The sequence below is a fragment of the Sodiomyces alkalinus genome (genome assembly GCF_003711515.1).
Source record: "Sodiomyces alkalinus F11 unplaced genomic scaffold SODALscaffold_1, whole genome shotgun sequence".
NCBI lineage: Eukaryota > Fungi > Ascomycota > Sordariomycetes > Glomerellales > Plectosphaerellaceae > Sodiomyces > Sodiomyces alkalinus.
In genome coordinates this window covers 7,181,107-7,202,468 of record NW_021167079.1, presented here as the reverse complement: position 1 = coordinate 7,202,468, position 21,362 = coordinate 7,181,107, and the positions used below count along the sequence as shown (strand labels likewise).

General features: G+C 55.6%; 8 protein-coding genes across 8 annotated transcripts in view; 4 read left to right on the top strand and 4 right to left on the bottom strand.

Moving 5' to 3' along the window:
• Positions 1–55: 55 nt before the first annotated feature.
• SODALDRAFT_45849 (IKI3 family protein) lies at positions 56–4,821 on the top strand. Its single transcript, XM_028615390.1, has 5 exons — positions 56–451; positions 591–1,531; positions 1,637–2,437; positions 2,494–2,836; positions 2,897–4,821. Exons 1-5 carry the CDS (start codon positions 294–296, stop codon positions 4,659–4,661), a joined length of 4,008 nt encoding a protein of 1,335 aa, XP_028471532.1. The 5' UTR covers positions 56–293; the 3' UTR covers positions 4,662–4,821.
• On the bottom strand, positions 4,718–6,506 carry SODALDRAFT_305942 (KOW motif domain-containing protein). The gene is made up of 2 exons (XM_028609027.1): positions 5,846–6,506; positions 4,718–5,662 (listed from the first exon to the last, which is right to left on the bottom strand). Exons 1-2 carry the CDS (start codon positions 6,287–6,289, stop codon positions 4,934–4,936), a joined length of 1,173 nt encoding a protein of 390 aa, XP_028471531.1. The 5' UTR covers positions 6,290–6,506; the 3' UTR covers positions 4,718–4,933.
• A 2,780-nt stretch (positions 6,507–9,286) lies between these two features.
• Positions 9,287–10,946, top strand: SODALDRAFT_327936 (GTP-binding protein rho1). Its single transcript, XM_028610562.1, has 5 exons — positions 9,287–9,384; positions 9,722–9,749; positions 9,876–10,073; positions 10,162–10,296; positions 10,466–10,946. The coding sequence occupies exons 1-5, from the start codon at positions 9,317–9,319 to the stop codon at positions 10,622–10,624; spliced, it is 588 nt and encodes a 195-aa protein (XP_028471530.1). The 5' UTR covers positions 9,287–9,316; the 3' UTR covers positions 10,625–10,946.
• Positions 10,947–11,020: 74 nt separating this feature from the next.
• Positions 11,021–11,690, bottom strand: SODALDRAFT_327935 (hypothetical protein; the record flags this gene model as incomplete). Its single annotated transcript, XM_028610561.1, has 1 exon — positions 11,021–11,690. The coding sequence occupies exon 1, from the start codon at positions 11,257–11,259 to the stop codon at positions 11,023–11,025; it is 237 nt and encodes a 78-aa protein (XP_028471529.1). The 5' UTR covers positions 11,260–11,690.
• Positions 11,691–14,194: 2,504 nt separating this feature from the next.
• SODALDRAFT_327931 (hypothetical protein) lies at positions 14,195–16,728 on the bottom strand. Its single transcript, XM_028610560.1, has 4 exons — positions 15,522–16,728; positions 15,244–15,406; positions 14,562–15,134; positions 14,195–14,466 (listed from the first exon to the last, which is right to left on the bottom strand). Exons 1-4 carry the CDS (start codon positions 16,497–16,499, stop codon positions 14,438–14,440), a joined length of 1,743 nt encoding a protein of 580 aa, XP_028471528.1. The 5' UTR covers positions 16,500–16,728; the 3' UTR covers positions 14,195–14,437.
• A 490-nt stretch (positions 16,729–17,218) lies between these two features.
• SODALDRAFT_336943 (hypothetical protein) lies at positions 17,219–18,280 on the top strand (the record flags this gene model as incomplete). The annotated part of the gene is made up of 1 exon (XM_028612634.1): positions 17,219–18,280. One exon carries the CDS (start codon positions 17,219–17,221, stop codon positions 18,278–18,280), a length of 1,062 nt encoding a protein of 353 aa, XP_028471527.1.
• An 842-nt stretch (positions 18,281–19,122) lies between these two features.
• Positions 19,123–19,885, top strand: SODALDRAFT_320115 (hypothetical protein; the record flags this gene model as incomplete). The annotated part of the gene is made up of 2 exons (XM_028609501.1): positions 19,123–19,168; positions 19,272–19,885. 2 exons carry the CDS (start codon positions 19,123–19,125, stop codon positions 19,883–19,885), a joined length of 660 nt encoding a protein of 219 aa, XP_028471526.1.
• Positions 19,886–20,113: 228 nt separating this feature from the next.
• The window catches only part of SODALDRAFT_289897 (prenyltransferase), a 2,497-nt gene continuing 1,248 nt past the window's right edge, over positions 20,114–21,362 (bottom strand). The window contains exon 3 of the mRNA XM_028608632.1: positions 20,114–21,343. Coding sequence (XP_028471525.1) covers positions 20,460–21,343 — 884 coding nt within the window. The 3' untranslated portion in view covers positions 20,114–20,459. The remainder of the gene's footprint in view (positions 21,344–21,362) is intronic.

Below are 21,362 nucleotides of genomic sequence, written 5' to 3'. Positions count from 1 at the left end.
AGCCCTCAACACCACGAGGTACCTGGTAAACACGCTTTCAAAGTTCCTTAACTGCATTTGATGCGCAAGAGTTACATCTGCGGAACCCCCACCAAAGTACCAACGTAGTCCCTTTTCATACCTCGAAGATTTTCATCGCAACCACAACGGCAGCAGCACAAAGCGTCCATCGTGACCACCTCAGTCAATAACTCGAAGACGACCTCCACCTCCCTCTCCCTCCCAAGCCCAAACGCCGGGACAGGGAACACTTATTATGACCAGTGATTAGTGACTTCATCACCAACCCGAGAATGCGGAATTTGCGCAACATCCGCTTCGATGCCTGGCGCCTCGCCGACATCACTTCCACCTGCTGGGACCCCGCCAAGGATGAACTCCTTTGCACTCTAGGTCCGACCGAGACGAGACGCTCCATCGAGCTTGTCCGGATTGCAGATACATTTGAGCTGTAAGTCAGGGAACCCCGTTTCTTCGTGAGGGAAAAAGGGAAATATATTCTTCTGCTTTTGCTGCCACATCCCACTTATTCATGGAAAAAAGGACACAGAGCGCTCACCTCACTGACCCCCTCCTCCTCCCCCTCCCAGACAATCTCACACTATTGCTTCGTGGGACGTCCCGAGTCCCCATCCCGATGTCCCAGCCGACTCAGTAGTGAGCCTTCACCACTTCAGCGACACGTCTACCACGTGTGTTATTCTTGCCGGCGGCGATATCGTCACTATCAAGGAACCCGATGCCTTCTCTTCCCAGGATGACGTCCACATTGAGATTATCGGCTCCATCGATGCCGGAATTACGGCGGCCCGCTGGTCTCCCGACGACGAGCTACTCCTCGTAACCACCAAAGATGGCAAGGCCGTCTTCATGGGCCGCACCTTCGATGCCATCGCCGACGTGTCCATGACCTCGGAGGACCTCAAAGCATCCAAGCACGTCTCCGTCGGCTGGGGGAAGAAGGAGACCCAATTCGAGGGGCGGGGCGCGAAGGCCCTCAGAGACCCCACCATCCCCGAGAAGGTGGACGAGGGCGTTCTCAGCCCGAAGGACGACGGCTCGTCGTCCATCAGCTGGCGCGGGGACGGCGCCTACGTTGCCGTCAACTCCGTCGAGGGCGGCTTTCGGAGAGTCGTGAGGGTGTACTCGCGAGAAGGCGTCCTGGACAGCGCGAGCGAGCCTGTTGATGGACTGGAGGGAACTCTGAGCTGGCGGCCGGCGGGGAATCTCATCGCCGCCATCCAGCGTCGGTCGGACAGGATCGATGTCGTGTTCTTTGAAAGGAACGGTCTGAGGCATGGCGACTTTACCTTGCGCTCGCCTGGTGGAGATATCCTGTCACACGATGGGATCAGGCTGGAGTGGAACAACGACTCGACTGTTCTTGCCGTCATCTTGTCGGATACGATCCAGCTCTGGACCATGGGGAACTACCATTACTACCTCAAACAAGAGGTGCCCATCACGTCCCCGTACGTCCACTTGGCCTGGCATCCTGAAAAGGCCTTGCGCTTTGCCGCGGCGACGTCCAGTAAGTAGTAGTTTTTTTTTTGCCAATGCTTCGTCTTTCTTTCTTTCCCTCCTTCCTTTCCTTTTCTTTTTCTTCTTCTCGGTTATCTTTACTGACCAATGCCAGGTCTCCTCACCTCCGCCGAGTACATTTTCACTGTGGCAAGGGGTTCTCAGAGGCCACCCCACGATCATGGCGCCGTTGCGGTCATCGACGGCCACACGGCGAAAATTACCCCCTTCCGGACGGCAAACATGCCTCCTCCCATGACCATGTTCGACTTGGAGGAGGCATCGAGTGTTGTTGACGTCGTCTTTGATTCTGCCAATTCCTCCATGGCCGTCCTGCATCGTACCGGAATAGACGTCTATGCATGGCAAACTAAAGGAAGCCGCTCCCTTCACCCCAAGAGGGTGAGCCGAACAACTTTCTTTGAATCATCATCAACGGACGACTCGCCTCGGGTTCCACTTCAAGCATGCTTTTCCTCGTCTGAAGAAATCTCTGTCCTCGTTCACGACGGAGGGGACCTAAAAGTTGAAGTATACAGCTTTGGGCCTGGGGATAGTAACCTCCAGGATGTCGTGGAAATCGATCGATCGGAGCCGATTTCTTCCATTTCGAGCTACTGCGGTCTACCCGATATAGGGGCCTACGCCCAAGATCGCTCTGGAAAGTTATACAACTTATCCGGACAACAGGGCCTTATGCCTCTCGGACTTCGACTGCCCGTCCAACTGCCATGGTGTCAGCTGGTTGCCGTCGGAGACAATACGGTGGCGGTGGGAATGGCTCGCAACGGACGCCTCTACGCTGACAGTAGGCTGATAGCCAAGAACTGCACTTCCTTTGTGGTTACTGATGCCCATATCATCTTCACAACAACCAACCACTTCCTCAAGTTCGTCCATCTGGTGGATCCTCAAGGTATGTGTTTCCACGCCTGGCACCCGATCGTGGCTGATCCGTCTGACATTGCCTAGAAATGGAAGTCCCGGAAGACGACCCTGAGGTGGATGAAAGGTGTCGCAGCATCGAGCGAGGTGCTCGGCTCGTCACGGCCATGCCTACCAACATGAGCCTCGTGTTGCAGATGCCCAGGGGTAACCTTGAGACTATATACCCTAGAGCCATGGTGGTCGCGGGTATCAGGCAACTCGTCGAGGAGAAGAACTACGGTCGTGCTTTTTCATATTGTCGTACACAACGGGTGGACATGAACATTCTCTATGATCACCGCCCGAACCAGTTCCTAGCCAACGTTGGCCTCTTTCTCGACCAGATTCAGGACGTGGCATATATCGATCTCTTCCTCTCGTCTCTCAGGTAAGTCCAACTCGGCCCTCCATGCTTAATAACAACGGTAGGTAGTTGACGGATTTACAGAGAGGAGGACGTCGCCCAAACGATGTACAAAGATACCAAGCGGACAACAGCTCGCGACCCGGACATTATCGCCGAGGAAGCGGCCGCAGATTCACTGGCTCCGCAGAACTCGGGGAACAAGTCCAAAGTCAACAAGATCTGCAATGCTGTTCTCAAGGCTCTGCAGCATAAGAAAGAAACCCACCTCCAAAACATCATCACCGCCCACGTCTGCAAGGTGCCTCCCGCCTTGGATGACGGCTTGACTCTGGTTGCCGAGTTGGTGCAAGAAGACGAGAAGCTTGCAGAGAAGGCCGTAGAGCATATCTGCTTCCTCGTAGATGTCAACCTTCTCTATGACCATGCTTTGGGGCTTTACAACCTCGACCTTGCCTTGCTCGTTGCCCAGCAATCACAGCGAGACCCGCGGGAATATCTGCCCTTCATCCAAAACCTCCACAAACTCCCCGAGCTTCGCAGACGGTTTGAGATTGACGACCACCTTAACCGGCGATCCAAGGCCCTAGCACATCTGAAGGCGTTAGATGCGTTTGACGAACTACAGGCATATACTACCAAGCACGCTCTGTACCAAGACGCACTCGGCCTCTGCAGGTACGAGAGGCAAAGACACCGTACTCTCATCAACCTCTTTGCCGAATATCTCGAATCCAAATCCAAGTTCCGGGAGGCTGGTCTAGCCTTCGAGTCTCTCGGGAACTACGAAAAGGCCATGGTCTGCTACCGCAGCGACGGCGCCACGAGCTGGCGCGAGTGCCTCTTCGCCGCCCAGCAGGTACAACCGCCTCTCTCCAAAGAAGCGCTCACCGACCAAGCCACCACCCTCGCCGAGGCGCTCACAGAAGCCAAAGACCACGCCTCAGCGGCGACCCTGCACCTGGACTACCTCGACTCCCTCGAAGGCGCCGTCCGCTCGCTCTGCAAGGGGAACCACTTCGCCGAAGCGCTCCGCCTCCTCGCCCACCGCAGCCGGGCCGACCTCGTCCCCTCCGTCTTCGACCCCGCCCTCGTCGACACCCTCAGCACCACCACCGAGTTCCTGGCCGACTGCAAATCCCAGCTCCGCGCCCAGGTGCCCCGCATCCTCGAGCTCCGTCGCCGCGCGGCCGAGGATCCCCTGGCCTTCTACGAAGGCGAGCGCGCCGGCGGCGCCGACGGGATCCCGGACGACGTGTCGGTGGCGGCCAGCTCGCGGCTCAGCACCGGCGGCGCGAGCTTGCTCACGCGGTACACGGGCAAAGGCGGCGGCGGCGGGGCGAGGACGACGAGCACGGGCACGGTGGGGACGGGGGTCAGTCGGGCTACGAGCAAGAATCGGCGGCGCGAGGAGAAGAAGCGCGCGCGGGGCCGCAAGGGTACCGTTTACGAGGAGGAGTACCTCGTGAACAGCGTGAGGCGGCTCGTGGACCGCGTCGGTGCCGTGCGCGGGGAGGTTGGGGCGCTTGTTTTCGCGTTGGTGAGGCGGGATATGGCTGAGCGGGCTCGGGCGGTGGAGACGCTGGTGGATGAAGTTGTGGAGGGATGCAGGACGGCTGTGGCGGAGGTGTTTGGATCCCCCGAAGAAACCGAGCAACAGGATGGGGAGGACCCGAACGAGGGTCTGGCTGGTGGTGGTGGTGGTGGTGGTGGTGGTGTTGGTGGAGACATGGGATATGTGGCTACAGGAGGTGCGGGTGTCTTCCATGAATACTTGGAGGCGAGGAACAGGAGGCAGGAAGTTCCCCTTGTCCAGGCGGTCCAAAAGCTATCCTTGCTCGGAGGATAGCGTAGTCCTAGATTATGGCAATCCACATAGATGATGTACATAGAAACGATTTTTCCAAGGTGGGAAAATTCCGGAACCATTCACACGACTAAAGATGATCATGATAGCTGCAGTGCTATCTGCTGATAAAAGTACACTATTGCACAAGTGAAGATCGCCTGTCCTTGTATAATCTCCCTGGTGTATGTATGTGTTTTGTACATGTCCATATCAACCTGGACCGTCTCGTACTTCAACTCCCGTCTCTTACACCAATCTAATATATCAAGACGTCACACCGGCTGTTGCGAAGGGGTCGGTGACGGCGCATCCTTCCCCCCATGGAGCAAATGTGTCGGCACATCGCCCGAAGCAGCGCCATCCTTCTTCACCTCCGACATGCCCGCAGCGCCGAGGGCCGCCGCCTTGTTCCGCGCAATAACCTCGCCAATCTTGACGAGCATCTCCTCGGAGAGCGTGGGCTGGCCCCTCTCGCGGCGGAGGGCGCGCTGCAGGCGGTTGAACTCCTGGAGCGGGGTGAGCATGGTCTGGGCCTCGCGGTGGCGGGCCAGCTTCTCGGCCTCCTCGGCCTCCTTGCTCTGGATGTAGGCCTCCTCGTGGCGCGTGCGGAACCGGGAGTAGCGGTTGCGCAGCTGGTCGATCAGGCCGTCGGGGAGCGGGCAGCGGAGCAGGCTGGGGACGAAGGTCGGCTCCTCGACGTCGGCGCGCTTGGTGTCGCTCGCGTAGTCCTCCCGCGGCTCGGGCTTGCGTTCGGGCCAGGGGATCGCTACGTTGAGGCCCGTGATGTAGCGCGTCCAGGCGCGCCAGCCGGTGTGGCGGTGCCATTTCACGGGGCCGGCGGTCAGGCTGCGGACGATGACGTCGCGGGTGATGCCGGTCTTGGGGTCGGTGATGGGGTGGACGAGGCGGACGGCGGAGATGGGGAGCGAGACGGAGGCGAGGCGGGTGCTGTTCTTTTCAGGGTCGACGCTGCGGTATTCATCGGGGATTTTTGAGAGGTACTGGGAGGAGAGTTGTGGTGTTAGAGTTTTTCAGTCCCCTATTCTTATCCTCTCTGCTGGGAAGTGATAGTCCTCAAAGGGAGCGAAGAAAGAAAAGAAAGAAAGAAAAAAAAGAAAAGAAAAAAAGAAAGAAAAAGAAGAAAGAAAAAAAAAAGAAGAAAAAAAGAGGGCAGCGCGGCTCACCTTGCCAATGTTCTCCAGATTAATTGTACCGTGTCTCATGTCGATGCTGGCCACGCGATCAATCTTGCCCTTTTCCGGACCCTCCATGACGACGACCCTGTCCCCGACGACGAGGTTGAGAAGTTCGGGCGTCCCGGCCCAAGCACAGCGCAGTTGGATCTCCCACGGCTTCATGAGCGTCTGCATGGCTGTTCGGGGGGCCTCTTGGGCGGCATGGGTAGCTTTGCCGTCCAAGTCGAGGCGAGGAGCGAGAGGACCTAGCTCCCAGTTTTGGCGGCGGTTGAGGCGGGCGGCACGAAGGTCCGCGGCAATCTCGCTGACGGAACGGGCCTGTTCTCTGATGCGGCGATGCTTGTTACTGAGGTACTCCGTGAGGCTCTTCTTCTTGGCGCGACGGGCGGCGGCCCTTTGGGCTTCGGCCGTCCGCTTGATGAGTTTCTGCATGGTGGGTAGGGCCTCGTCTCCCCGGCGGTGAGAGAGACGGGGGGGCACGAGAGAAATGATGCGAATGAGAAGGTCAAGAGTTAATTTTTCTTCTTGTCGTCTTCGTATGGAGGTAGCGTAATAGCGGGTGATCGGGCGGTGAATAATGGGCGACTGGACGTTGATGTCGTCTCGTCCATAGATAGGCTTTGAAGCTTTCCGCGAGACAAAATTCCACGAGAATTGGCCGCGCCAAGAAATTTGGAGTACCTACATACCTTCAGTGGTCAATCCAAGCCGTGCCATGTCCGGTTGTTTGATCCGGGGTGCACGGCCACGGAATATCTATATCCCGGGCTTTGACCGGTGAGGGCGAGTTGCCGGTAGTACTACTACTCCGTATTACTCATACCCAGTACCCAGTACAGATATTCAGGGAATAAGAGGCAACCAGAAGAGTGGAATGGCGGTGACAGCGTAACTCTTTGTGCATGGGGTCACACGGTCACCGAAAACCCAGTCCCAGAAAGGTAGACCCTGCTTTTTACGGTAGTAATTTACGTCTTACTGACCTAAAGTATAAACCAAGATGGTCTTCTTTCTCTTTCCCTCTCTTTTGTACTTCTTTCATGGATTTAATGGCTATCTTGGAGACCGAATCCCGTCTCTGGCGGCGAAGGCCATGCATTACCAGGTACCTTAGGCAATCAATATTTGGAAGGGGGTTCAAGGCCAGTGACTTCGTCAACGCCAGTCAACACTGCATAAGGTACCTTGGTTCAGCATCATAAGCTTGGGAGGCAGTACAAATAGAGAGCTATGAAAAGGCACAGCATATGATCAACCGTGGTCATCCAACGGACTGTTTGGCATGCATCTGCTACTCCAGTACGTATGGGTGAAGTCCTAGATTCTGTAGGACCTGTAGGACTTCTGATGGTCATGTCATCGCTCCCCAGCCAACCATATATGCAGACAAGTGGGATTTATTGGACGTACTTGACCGAGTGACCTGAGGCCTGTAGACATGCGGACCAGCCACCAAAACGCAACATTGTTTGTTTATGGGAAAACCTCGTGTCATCACTCTAACAACAATTTCTGTTGATGTTTCTACTGCCCATACAGTAATCAATCGAGTATCTTTCAACGGCACGGCTTTAACGGTATTGGACCTGTGGTGTTGTTCCACTGTGACGGACAACGAAGGGGGTGCAATGACACAGCAAAGCGTAATCTGTACACGTGTAATTATTCCGTAAACAACACAGTCCAGGCTCTCTTCCAGATGACGTGAGCGACCTACCTTTAGGTAGGGATTTCTTCCGCGGGAAGGAAGCTTCGCGTCGTTACAAGTTACAAGACATCGTATTAAGCAAGTTAGTACAAGTTCGGTACCTGTCCTTCAGTGGGCCAAGACAAGTTCAAATGGACATCGCCGCCCAATGGACTGCCCTGATCATCCCGCCTCGGTGTTTTCCTTGCGATGCATTTCAGCTCAGCGCTACAGGGACCCTAGAGGTACGAAGTACCTGCCGGGACTTGCATCTCGTACCGCAGATGTTCGTACAGAGTACTGTACCTTAGTAACATGGTACGTATAAGCATGCTGATCTGATGCAGGATGGAGATTTCTACGGGTACCGTAGTTGGTTGCCTCTCAAAAAATCACAGGGCTGGACTGACAGATTGACTCCTATCTGCCAAACCCCCCAGGAGTTCAATCCAAGTGCCGCAAACAGGGTGCCTTGGCAACGCTCTTGATATACCTTACCTAACGTACATCTTGCAGGCGAGGAGGTAAATCGGTAAATGGACAGAAGTACCGACGCAGCATACAGCCGGCACATGCCAAGGCACAATATACCTAGATGGAGTTATCAACCTGGAATAATATACTCATAGAATGACCCTCCAGTTTTATCAAAAGGCTTTATGTGATGATTCCAGACAATACAACCACCTTGCGGAAGAGAGTCTGTGAGGCCTTTCCAGAGACAACCAGCTATGACGACGTCGTCACGGCGCACAAAGGGGATCTTAACCCATGGTCCTTTGTCTCTCTGTCCTACTTGGGACAGCTTGACAACCTACCAAGGTAACTATAAGGTGAAGTAGATCTCGGTTCTTTGGAGGTGACACTAGAATGGGGTAGATATCCCGATAGCATCCACGCTCCATCTGAGATTAGACACATTAGTCACATAAACAGGGCATAAAGGTCGCAAACTTGCCGGTTGGAAACAAGTCAAGTCTGTCTTTCTGCTCTCTACTATTCATATCTTATTCCTATTCTCTGTCGACATACTTCCTGTGTGTTCGTCTCCTCCTGTTTTTATTACTGGGTTGGACGTGTTAAGCTTACGTACGTCGAGGTTGACTGGTCCAAGTCAAAGTACTTTTAGGTACGACGACAACAGAAGGTTGGTTCATTTGGTTCAAGGATCTTATTTTGCGCACCCCCGTCTCCTGGCGCATTTCGTTTTCCCCAAGGCAGAAGACCCTTTAACGGGTGTATGAACCCCCTCTTCGCTGCGTCAGGCACACCTTCCAGTTTCAGGGCAGGACGCCGTACTTTCGTACAGAGGAAAGCACAGCACACAGCAGACTACCTACCTACGTAAGGTACTCGCGCGTCGGTCACTCTGCCCTCCACTCACTTCCCGTCTCCATCCCTCCCTCCTTAAATAGGCAGCCAGCACACCCCCTTCTTCCCCCTATCACACCTCACCCCTGCTTTGCACCCCGGCCCCCTTTCCAAGCACCTCCTGTTGTCCTCTCAGGTCAGAGGTCAGAGGTCAGGCCAAAACTCCACTAGCGCTCCGTCTTTTTCCCATCTGGCGGCCCATGCATCCTATCCATCTATCCATCCAACTTGGGTTCTCCCTTTGACTTGTCTCTTCAAACCATCCAACCTTCTCCCATCTCTCCAACATCGAGGTAGCGTCTCTAACGTCGACTTTCTCCACGCCAACCCAAGCACACGAACAGCATTTACTCTCTCTCGTCCGTCTATTCTATTTCCAAGCACCTGCCACTCTAGTCACCATGGCCGAAATTCGCCGCAAGCTCGTCATTGTCGGCGATGGTGCCTGCGGTAAAACCTGTTTGTTGATGTGAGTAGTGGACGACAGCTTCCCGCAACTGCCCCTTCAACCCCAACACCATACCACGCTCTCCCTCCCTCCCTGCATCTATCAGTCTCGTTCAGCCATCTCGAGCCATCATCATCATCACCATCATCATATCCGGGGCCATACATTCCATCTGCCCGCCCCCCTCCTCCCAAGGCGTCCCCCTTCGCCATCGTGTTGTATCACCCACACAGCACATGTCGGGGGTCTAGCTGGCGTGTTCGCGTCTCCTCGTGGCATCCACCATCATCATCACCTCCCTGCAATCACAGCCATTCCTTCATCTACTGTCTCGCTGATTACTGACAATCCTATCTAGTGTTTTCTCCAAGGGCACCTTCCCCGAGGTAAGACGCCGAATCGCGTTTCCGACATCCTTTCCTTCCGCCACGGAGAATTCCACTCGACGACATTACATTTGCCCCAGGCATCTCTGTATTCATCTTGTCCGCCTACTGACGCCCGCTTTCTAGGTCTACGTTCCCACTGTTTTCGAGAACTACGTCGCCGATGTTGAGGTCGATGGAAAGCACGTCGAGCTGGCCCTATGGGATACGGCTGGTCAGGAAGACTACGACCGGCTCCGGCCCTTGTCTTACCCCGACTCCCACGTCATCCTCATCTGCTTCGCCGTCGATTCTCCCGATTCGCTCGACAACGTTCAAGAGAAGGTACTTGATGGCCACATACCGACTACTCAGTAGTCCTTATCATTTCTCATGATCCCTGACTAACCGACGTTTTCTTTGTCTTCTCTAGTGGATTTCCGAGGTCCTGCACTTCTGCCAGGGTCTTCCCATCATTCTCGTCGGCTGCAAGAAGGATCTCCGCTACGACGCCAAGACCATCGAGGAGCTGCGCAAGACGAGCCAGAAGCCTGTGTCTCCCGAGGAGGTAAATACACATTTGTGCCCCCCCCCCCCCCCCCCATTTTCCCTCCCGTTTCCTACAGCGCACCAGTGCCCCCAACGTCGAGGTTATCGCGTTGGGGTCCCTCCTCTATATGCTGCGCCCTCGTGTTCTAATCCATGTACTAATCATTGTCCGTTTTACAAAATGATAGGGTGAGGAGGTTCGCAAGAAGATCGGTGCCTACAAGTACCTCGAGTGCTCGGCCAAGACAAACGAAGGCGTTCGTGAGGTTTTCGAACACGCCACCCGCGCCGCTCTGCTATCGCGTAGCCGGGGCAGCGGCAAGAAGCACAAGTGCAACCTGCTCTAAAGCCAGGGTAGCAATGCCGCTGTTTTCTTGCCTCCGCGTTTCCTGAAACACAAACCCTCCGCGTGCTTTTTGTCTGACGGGACCTCGAATCCCTTCCCCCACCTCCTCTTGTACTCTCGACCTTGGTTCCCCCAACCAATCCAACCCAACCCAAACGAATATTATTTTTCTTTTTTTCCCACCCCAACCTGTTTCGGATGAAGCCAGGGTCTGCGGCGGCTTTGGGAGGGCAAGGCTATATCCACCTGCATAGGTTCTCGGAATTTGGAGTTTTTGATCGCTATTGTCTCTTGTCATCGCCAAAGAGCCTTGTACACGCACGCGCACGCAACTTTACACACAATCCCCCCCCCCCCCCCCCCCCCCCCCCCAAATATTCGGCTGCTCACAAATCATCATTATTCTGGTTCTGGGAGATGAGGGAGGTGCTGGTTTTCCCCCGACAAAACTGACCTCGTGTTTGTTGTGTCTTTTTTCTCCTTTTCATCCCTGGCCAACAAAATGGTCGCAGCGGAAGGGGGGAAAGGAGGTTCATTTGGCGGCAGGGCGAACTCAGGGCTGCGTCGTGCGGATGACACGGTGATAATAGCCTCGACAGCGATGGCAAAGCTAGCCCCTTTAATTTTCCAAAGCATGTTTTTCTCCCCCTCCACGGCATATCAGCGACAAGGGACTGAGGCGTGGGGGCAATATGCATGCTTTGGACGTCAGGGTCGCAGTCATGCACGCTGTTCGCTGGATGGTCTTCTTTTCCCCTTTGAGGACGATGGGGGCTCGTAGGTAATATATTGTTCTTCTGGACACCACGGGCTACGGGTATTGGTGGTCGAAGTGCTGTGTCTCCGTGAGTGTCTTGACATTTCCGGACTAAAAAGAGCGCTGGGTCGGCTCTGTATTTCTCTTCGCCTGATATTTTCTGGATTTAATGACATTTGGAAGCGGCTACATCATAGGTGTCTTTCGGCACCCAGTCTCGCGTTGCTTTCCTTTGCTTTCTCATCCAGTGGCTAGGCCATGTTCAACTCGACCAAGCCAAAAAAAAAAAAAAAAAAAAAAAAAAAAAAAAGAGAAACCCGCCACCCCCCCCCGGGACTGTTAGAAACTACGAAGGCCAGCTATCTAGTCTTCCTGCGTATGCATGCTTGGCATACGATCTAGCTTAGGAAGAATGACGCCCGGCCAGAGCATCAGGGCTGAGCTTTTCTTATACTTGTCTCTTACCAACTTATATCTATTTATATACAGATATATATTCTTCCTGTGAGTGGACCAACCTCGTTGCGCCTCTGCTTGTGACTCAGATCTCCACATATAGGGCTCTGATATAAGGTATCCTTTACAAGGGTTCGACTGCTCGAAAGACCATCAAGTTGTTTGGATCTGGAGGCTGTGTCACAAATTTGCTATACTACGATTTAGCCGTTTGGCAGTGTCCAAGCTAAACTGCACAATTGGGGGCGTGACATCAGATATTCCGCTGCTCCTCTCGCGGGAAGCTTTCAGCCTGCCTTGTGTGGGGAGGGCGGTGGACGGTAGATGGTAGACGACACACCTGGGGCCGCTCGGGTTTTCTATCCGTCGAGCGAAAGGGGTAGACGGGTAATGTTAGGGGAGATAGAGAGACGGGGGCAAAGCTGGGAAGATGAGAATTAAGTCTTCATTTCTTGAACGAAACTCTGCGCTGCGCTGCACAGCGTGGCCTCTCCATCCAGCCGAAAACCAAAAGCAGCGCGCACATCCTGAACTCCTCTTGATCTCTCGGTTTACCGAACTCGCGTTCCTGAAACATTTGTCTCGTCGGTCTCTCGCTTCATCGTCTCGTCACTTCGTAATAACGCCACGGCACTAGTCCGCCCAGGCTTTCCATGGATCCCTCTTCTCTAACGTCTCGTGGGGCTCCATCCCAATTTGTGTCATTGTACGCTTAGTAGGGGCAGGTCTATTTCAAGGGAGGTAAAAAGTCAGCAAGGAGAACAGAAGAGAAGTGGAGGGCGAGGGCGAGGGCGAGGGGGGTGCATCTCCGGGGGACAAGGTCCTCCGAGAGAGAAATCAAACCGTGGCGGGTTCTGAGAAATAAAGAGAGAAAATTACTTACAGCACCACAGGAGTCGCAGGTCTTGGTCGAATCAGCCGTTTGGGCGCCGCACTTGGGGCAAGCCTTGTCGTGGAAGTTGACGAGGGGCTGCATTTTCGGTCGAGGGAGTCAAAAAGACGAATGAGACTGGAACCTCGAGGGGGGTGCGTTAGTAACTCTGAGCCTTTTCTTCTTCTTCTTTTTTCTTCCTGCCTCTTTCTTCCCTCTAGGGGGGGTAATCCGTACCTGGTTTAATGTGGTGATAGTGTGAAAATGCTGGTTAAGAGAAGGCAAAGTCAGACTAGACGGAACTGAGGGGATAGTGGAAGATATAGTAGATCGGATTCCAGGGTCCTCACTCTTCTCCAAGCGGGGTTCCTTCGCCTCACTTTTATCTTTCTTCCGGCGACTAAAACAACACGCTCGAGTCACGGGGATTCCCCTCCACGTAGATGACTTGCCTTGCCCGTGCCTCACCCGCGCCCCTTATTACGTGCCTTATTACGTGCCTACTAATACAACACCCGCATACATGTGTCTCCCGCACTTGCAGTCTACCAAACCGCACTAGAGCCGGTGATGTGTCCTCTTCCGACAGGGAGGGGGAGGATCATGAGTGGGAGTAAATTGTATCATTCGCGGGATGACGAAAAGGCCCCTTGGTCCTAACTGATACTGGATCACCCAGGATGGTGGTGGGATGGAGATGGGCGGGTAATGGGGAGATGATGGACAAATCGAGACGGCTCGATTGGCGGAGATGGGGGATCACGGTAGCACAACGAGCATGGTACGAAGTAAAGTGAATGGATCGCGGGGGCGCGACACGCGGGAGGGGAGGGGTTGTTGGTGTGGTCCCCCTTGTGAGCTCGTGGGCTCGTGGCTCGTGGGCTGGTTCTAAGCCGGCTGGCTGGGCGATAATGATTGGGGGGCGCAAGGGGGCCCAGCCAATGGGTAGTGTCCTGATGACTTCACGGGTATGGACGGTATGGGGCATGAGAGGGAGGTGGGCTGTGCTAATGTTTCGGTGGGAAGATGAGCAACTTGAGTGTGACTGCATTCGGTGTCTTTGTGAGTTCTTGTTCAGTTGTTCATACCGTAATAGAAAGGTCTACCGGGAAAGACAACGTTCCATTTCGTCCTCAAACCAATATACCGGTCGGTACCTTAGGCTCAGGTACCTTAGCTGTAGGTAGTTTTTTAGCTCGTTTCTTAAGGTATGTGGAGACGCTAGGCATAAGAACTCGCAACTTACCTTAGACACTACAGTTGCTGCCAGAACACAAATAAAGGTACGCAAATTATGCGTGTATCCGCTTATAGGTTCCTCTATGGGAAGTACCTGTGACTATTTATCCTAAGGAAATAGGGCTTGGCAGAGTTACAGGTACAAGCCGATCAAGTAGCCAAACTCACCCGGAATTGAACCGAAGTCACGCCCCGATATCGACCTTCCACCAGACACTTGCGCTCTTCTACTTCGTACATGAGAAGTGCTCCGTACAGCGTGAAAAGGTCCATACCTAAGGTAACGAGGTTTAAGTCTTACACTACGCCTCGCCATGCCTCACCTTGCAGTCCAAATTCAGAAGACGCCCATGGAAAGTCCTCACACCGTACAAGGTGTATATACGGATAGATATACAGAACACAGACAGCCTGCTGGCGTCCCCCAAACTCATGTATTGTCCATTTCTGTGTGACGTGGAAAAGCAAAACCCTCAAAGTTACCTACCTCATTACATGCACTTAGCTGGACCTCCGTCGCCTAATAATCTCCGTCAGTGACAAAACGCGACAAAAACCAATGGACCAAGTCCGCAGTTGGCAAAGGGGGGCGAAACGGGTTCAGACGACACTTACTGTTGGCCAACTTCCACACCGCCTGCACCAAGCTGATCACCAACACCAGGCTACCAAACACCGCCACGGCCCCGGCCACATAGGTCCTCCAAGACCGCGACGCCAGCTTCATGTAGCACAGCGGGGGAAGAATGTACGCCATGGCACAAGCGCTCGTCGAGCCCACCAGCTCAAACACGACGCCAACGTCACAGGTCAGCAAACTGATAACCATGGCCGACACGACGAGGCTGGTGGTGAGGATGAGGTGCAGGTTCATGTTGAAGGGCTCGCCGGGGAAGTAGTAGGTGAGCATGACCTCGCGGCACACGAAGGCCTCGAGCGGCAGCGTCGTCAGCATGTTGAGGCCGAAGCACAGCCGCGCCACCGTCACCATGACGTTGTCGGCGGGGAAGTTGTTGAGCACGTTGCCCAGCGTGCGGTCGCCGAAGACGAGGAAGCCGCCGACGGCCATGAGGAGGCAGAAGACCATGGAGATGCCCGTCGAGTAGTGCGTCACGCGGGAGAAGCGGTCGATGGTGGGCGTTTTGAGGGAGCCGTAGATGAGCAGCGAGTTGTGATGGCATACGAAGGCTAGGAAGCAAGGTGTGGCGGGTCAGTCTACGCCTTGCATGGGGCATGGGCGAACGAACAGCAGGAAGAAGAGACGGGAAGAGCGCTAGGGAAGTGGGAGGGCATTTACCGAAGGATATCACGCCAATGGCCTCGAAGATGCCGCTGTTAATGGTGAGCAAGTTGGGGGTGAACGACCCCCTCTCTTCCTTTGGTGTCAGCGCACCCTGGACGAGCACCGTCACCACAATAACCCCCATGCTCACAAGAGCCATGGTGCTCGCCTTGGCCAGCTGGAGAGGAAGTAACCACGGTCAGCCGGCGTATTCTAGGCGGAAGAAGGGGAGGAGGGGAGGAGGGGGTTCTATATGCGTCGTATCAATGAGATACACAGGTGTTTGTATGTACCTTTGCTATATCCCGATACAAACTCAAAGGATAGCTTACACCCAACACAAACACGGCGATGACGACCTGCCGGTTCGCCAGGAGCCCCAGGACAGGCACATCCCGCAGGCCGGGCCAAATAGCCGTCAGGACGTGCGGGATCGAGTCCCCCACAATGACACCAAAGGCAACCATGCCGCCAAACGCGAAAATCCACTGGGCCAGCGAAATGGCGATGAGGCCCGGGCGGCCGAAGCAGTGCTCGACGGTGCCCTGGAAGTTGCTGCTCCCGCTGAGCTTGCTGTTGATGACGATGAGGCAGATGGTCCAGTCGACGACGAAGGTGAGCCCGACGAGGAGCACCAGGCCGGCGAGCAGGCCGGCCTGCTTGAAGGCGTACGGCTGGCCGATGATGCCGGCGCCGATGATCGAGTTGGCCATGTTCATGAAGGCCATGCGCTGCCCCGACTTGGGGCGGCGGAGTTCCTGGTCGGCCCATTCTTGCACGTCCTCGTCGTCGCCCCCGCCCCAGGGCGTGTTGGCGAGTGTGACGGAGGGGGCCTCGATGTCGGTGAGTAGCGGGTGACGCTGTTCCCGTTCCCGGGGGTGGCGGTGGCCTCCATGGCCGTCATTATCGAAGTCGAGGGGGTCTTCGATGTCGAAACTGCTCAGGCTGCCGCTGTCGCGACGAGGTCCATCGTTCGGAGAGGACGAGGAGGAGCGATGAGTGGGCTCGATAATGGATGGATTGGGGTCGAAATGGACGTGGCTCGGGGTGCGCTGGCGCTGGCGCTGGGGCTGGGCCTTGGCAGGAGGAGCTGTCGAGTCTCGAGGGCTTGCGGCCCGCGTCTCGGTGTCGGTCGCATTGTTCGCATGAACGTCGGCAAGGGCGTCGTCGGCGAGGAGGGACCGGTTCTCGTCGGAGGACGTCACCGTGCCGGACCGACCGCTAAGGGCGTCGGCGTCACTGGAGGTTCCATTGGGTCGGGCATGGGACATGGTAGCTATTGCGAGCTCATTTTCAGGGGAGATGGACGACAGAGAGAGCCAATCCGCCTTGCTGGAGCTAGACGCGACAGTCGCTAGGTATTCGGGAGAGGTAGACGGACTATGGTAGCGGGGGGAGGAGGCGCGAGGAGGGAGACGCGAGGGTGGTGAAGGGAAGCGGAATTCAAAGTCGCGAAGCCCCAAGGGTTATTCAGTGAATAAGGTAATTAATTACAGACAGTAATTATTCAGTGATGGACTTCCTTTGCAAACTTGGAATGAATGGTGTACAACGAAACTTATGTTTCGTAGGTGGTGGGCCAATGACGTTGCACGATAAGCCTGTCCTATCGACACAACCTGAAGGGAAACCTGCATGGAACGTGTACATGTACAGTGTATTCCCTCTGTCATTTCTTCGTGACCCAACAACGAGAGCATTACATAATCATCAAAAGCACGTCTACATGAAGACGACTCTCCGTATGAGGGTTGAGTGATTCTGTCCGCAGCAACATCGTTCTATAAGGTATCAATGGAATAACTGGCGGTCGCAACACATTGACCTTCTTCTGCCTGCCTAGACTGCTTCAGCCACCATGTTCATCTAGGACTTCCACTAATCGGGCGAAGTTATCGGTCCTTTTTATTGGCAAACATCAGAACGGACTCGACCCATCTCGCGATGAACCGGATGTCGCCTTGTCTTTTCTTCTCATTGCCGATCGACCATGTCTCGAGCAGTTGAAAAAGAAGTTGCCGCTTCCCTGAAAAATGGAGATCAGACCCATGTCTTCAGGGAGATTTCCCAGGTACTCACGCAGCACGAAGGGCCGGAGCTCTTGGAGATAGAGATACTCGGCCGCAGCCACCCGGTCCCCGCCGAGCAAGTCCTCCTTCGAGACCAAAACGCCGTCGGTGTACCCAAGTTACGCCTTATCCAAGCCTTTGTAGTTGCGCGCCAGATCCTCAAGAGACACGCTGGCCGCGGACTTTCCACTCCAGAAGCCGCCGAAGGGGTTAACCTAGCTACGGCCGTCCTGCTTCTCATGGACGCCGAGCACCTCACGGCCGCCAACACGAGGAAACGGGTTCTGTCGAGCCACCTCGCCGCCGCGGACGACGACGCCCAAGGACGCCTTTTCTACCTAGAGCGAGAAAAACTGCTGGTCGACAGCTTGCTGACGAGCCGTCTGCACCGGCACACCAAGTCGCCGAACCTCTGGTCTCACCGCCGCTGGCTCATGGAGCAGTACCGCACCTCCCGACTGCCCGTCGACGTGGACGTCCTAGCCGGCATGCAAGTCGTCACAACCTCGGGCGAGAGGCATCCCCGCAACTACTACGCCTGGTGCCACGCGCGGTGGCTGGTCAAGACCTTCCGAAGCGACCTCGACGAGGCGGAGCGTCGACGGCTTCTCTGGGAACGCGTCGTCTCCTGGTGCTACGCGCACCACGACGACGTGTCGGGGTGGTCTTTTCTCGACCATTTGGGGGTTCAGGGCCTCGCGGGCGATGCCGACGCTCCGTTGGAGACGTTTTCCCGGACGTTGGACCTGGTTGCCAAGCTCGGTCGGGCTTGGGCTAACGAGTCGGTGTGGTGGTACCTGCGCACCACGGCTGCTAGGTTGCCTCTCTCACACACCGACCGCGACGCCTTCCGATCGGTTCACCAGAGGCTTCTCGCCCTTGCCCTCGGCCAAGATCTCTCTGCTGGACGGGATGCGGTAGGCGTGCTGGAGACTGCTTGGAGATGGTACGAGCAGAATCGAGTGGGTGTTGTGGGTGGCTGAAGACTCCATCCATTACACAAGATTATCAACCGTTGTTTTTTCTTCTCCTCCCGTCCAAAAGATCGTGTCGCCGCTCCTTTCTACAGGAGATCGGACTCGACGAATCCATTGCCGACTGTGTTCAAAATGGGCAAGAATACGCACTACGAAGCAGACACAGACAAACACCACGAAACCGCGCGGCGGCAGATTCGGAGATGATTATCTTCGGCTCGACGGGTTAATGCCACAGGCGTGGAACACATGAGAGCCGCGAATATTTTGCATTCTCATCCTCGTTGAGATTGAGATGCACGACGGAAACGCGGAAGCAGTCACAGCACGGCATAGTTCCAGAATTAAGAGGGGTGAGCAAAGGCGTCGGCGACTCTTTCGCGAGATATATATGCACCCGAATGCGGCGCCAGTTCTGTGGCGGCTGTCGGGGACCGGAGCTTGTAGGAGATAGAGGCATTCGAGGTAGCCATTGTTTGTCATGATGAGAAGACGCACTCGTTGGCGACAAAAGAAGGTCAATATTTTGTAAAGTTGGTATATTGTCCCCCGTTACGGACGTTGATGAGCGCTCAAAGCATTGCGACGATAGTGTCGTTCAGTCGCGAAGAGATAAAAGGGCCGTCGACTAAGATAAGATAAGATTGCGAGCCACAGAGTACCTATACCTCCAATGTGTCCACCTTACTTGTACCTTGGCTTAAACACGGTATATTTACAGGTCACCCTGTAAAAGCTTCCAGGCACGTACTGTATAAAACTGCCCCACCACTTATTCACACCGAGCAAGTCTGAAGGAAACCTCTCCTTCACAAACACCGCTTCTCAAACGAACACCTCTCTCCACCATGGCTCTCCCCACGCGCGAGACTCAAATAAAACAGGCAGCCGATAGTACGTCTTCAACCATCTTTGCCCCCCCGTGTCCTCCATAGCCTCCACGTCCTCTCCGTTCTCCGCCCGAGCGCAAACTAACATGCCAACTCCCATACACCAGCGGCCAAGATCTTCGTAGACGCCTACTACGACGCCCTAAACCGCCGCAGACCCTCTGCCGCCCTGCCACCATTCTACGTCTCCGCCTCCACAGCCTACAACACCCACCCACCCGACATCTCCATCAACGGCCGCCCCCTCACCTCGCCAGCCGAGTACGCCGCGCTCCTAGAACAACACTACTTCAAAGGAGAGGCCAACGGCGCAACAGCAGCAGCAGGAGCAACAGGAGCAACAGGAGCAACAGGAGGAGCAGGAGGAGCAGGAGCGACACCAAACGGGACGAACCCCCCCGCCACAACCAGCCGGCAAGCCCCCGCCACCACCCCGCAGGTACGCTTCGAGATCGAGTCGTTCGACGCCCACGTCGTGAACCCGGACTACAACCTCGCGGCGCCGCCGCACGTGCTGTCGACCCCGGACAAGTCGGGCGCCAAGTGCAGCGTCCTCACGCAGGTTACGGGCCGCGTGTACTACGGGCGCGGCAGGGACGCGCCGGCCAAGACCTTCAACGAGGTGTTCGTGCTGGTGCCCAACTGGGACATGTTTGTCCGGAACCCGCCCAAGGGCGCGCGGAGGTGGCTTATCATGAGTCAGAACTTTCGGGCGCTGTGAATCGCTCGGGGTACACGGACTGAATGAGGAGTGACGGAAAGAGGAAGACAGACTCTGGTTCGAAATTTTGGCGATATGAAAGGCACAGCTGAGAGGGGCGGAATAGCCTAGGAGGAACAGCCAGAACATGGTTAAGGCTGGGGTGGGTCGAACCCGCAAAGTAAATGGAGGGAAAAGACAGGCAGACGGCTGGATGAAGATTTTGGCTTGGACAGTGGGAGTGTGGTGGTACTTTTTTTTTTTTCAATTCATTTGGCGCTATGGATAAACCGGCGAGGCGTTGGGTTTCACTCTGCATTATTATTTGGGCGGTCCACACCGAGACTGCAGGATAAAACCTCTGTGACTTGGAGAGAACAGAAGGAGGAAAAAGAATAGAATGAAAACGAGGAAACCCCAGGAAATGGGGAATCCAGTGCAATATATCATATTCCCTTGCCTCCCCGTGTATTGTATATAGCCTTTCAAGGACCCTCCTGTCTGTGATGAACTGCCCTATGTCTACTAGCCCTCCGAGTTGAAGTTCTCACCATCGAAAAAAAGAAAAAAAAGAAAGAAAAGAAAGAAAACAAAATCACGCAGCTATCTGCTGCTTCCTATAATTCCAATACCCAGCCCGTATCGGATCCCACTTCTCAGCCAAGCGGGAGAGATACAGCGCCGCCTTCTCCTTCTCCCCCTTCTCAACCCACACATCCGCCAGGAAAACCAGCGCATGGCTGCTCCGCACCTTCTCCCGCCCCTCCCCCTCCCCGACACCCTCGACAAACCGCGCCGCAAACTCCTCGGCGGAAGCGAGCGGCCTAGCCCCCTTGGCGAGCACGCCGCGGAGGTAATTCCACGCCGCCTGGTTCTGGGGCGCCAGCGCCGCCTTCTCCTGCGCGTAGCGGACCTCGCGGTCGACCGTCTCGGCGGGAACGGCAGGGTCGTGCTCGGTCGCGTGGCAGCCCGGGGTGGAGGCGGCCGGGTCGCAGAAGACGAGGAAGAAGCGGTGGTGCCAGGCCGAGTTGTTGCGCACGTCGTCCTCGATGAAGGACTGCGTGGCGGCGAGCTCCTGCGGGGTCCACAGGCCCAGCTTGCGCACCAGGGACTGGCGGTAGCTCCAGACGTGGTAGTTCTTGGTGTCCTCGTCGAGGATGAGGCGCAGGAACTCCGACTCGGACCGGGCGAGCTTCTTCAGGGCGTCGGCGTCGGCGTTGGCGGAAATCTGGGCGTGGTAGTGGTCCAGGAGCAGCTGGCGGTGGTGCCAGATCTGGTAGTTCTTGAGGTTCTCGAGCGAGACTTGGTTCAGCCACTCAATCTCGTCCGGGATGGACAGGTCGAGCGCCTGGACGATCTTGAACCGGTAGAGCCAGACGGTGTAGTGGGCCGCGTTCAGGGAGATGACGTGCTCGGTGAGGCGGAGGGTGCGGGGCGAGTATTCCTCGGCGGCCATGACGGCGCGGAGGTAGCTGATGGCTGTGCTTTGTGGTGAGCA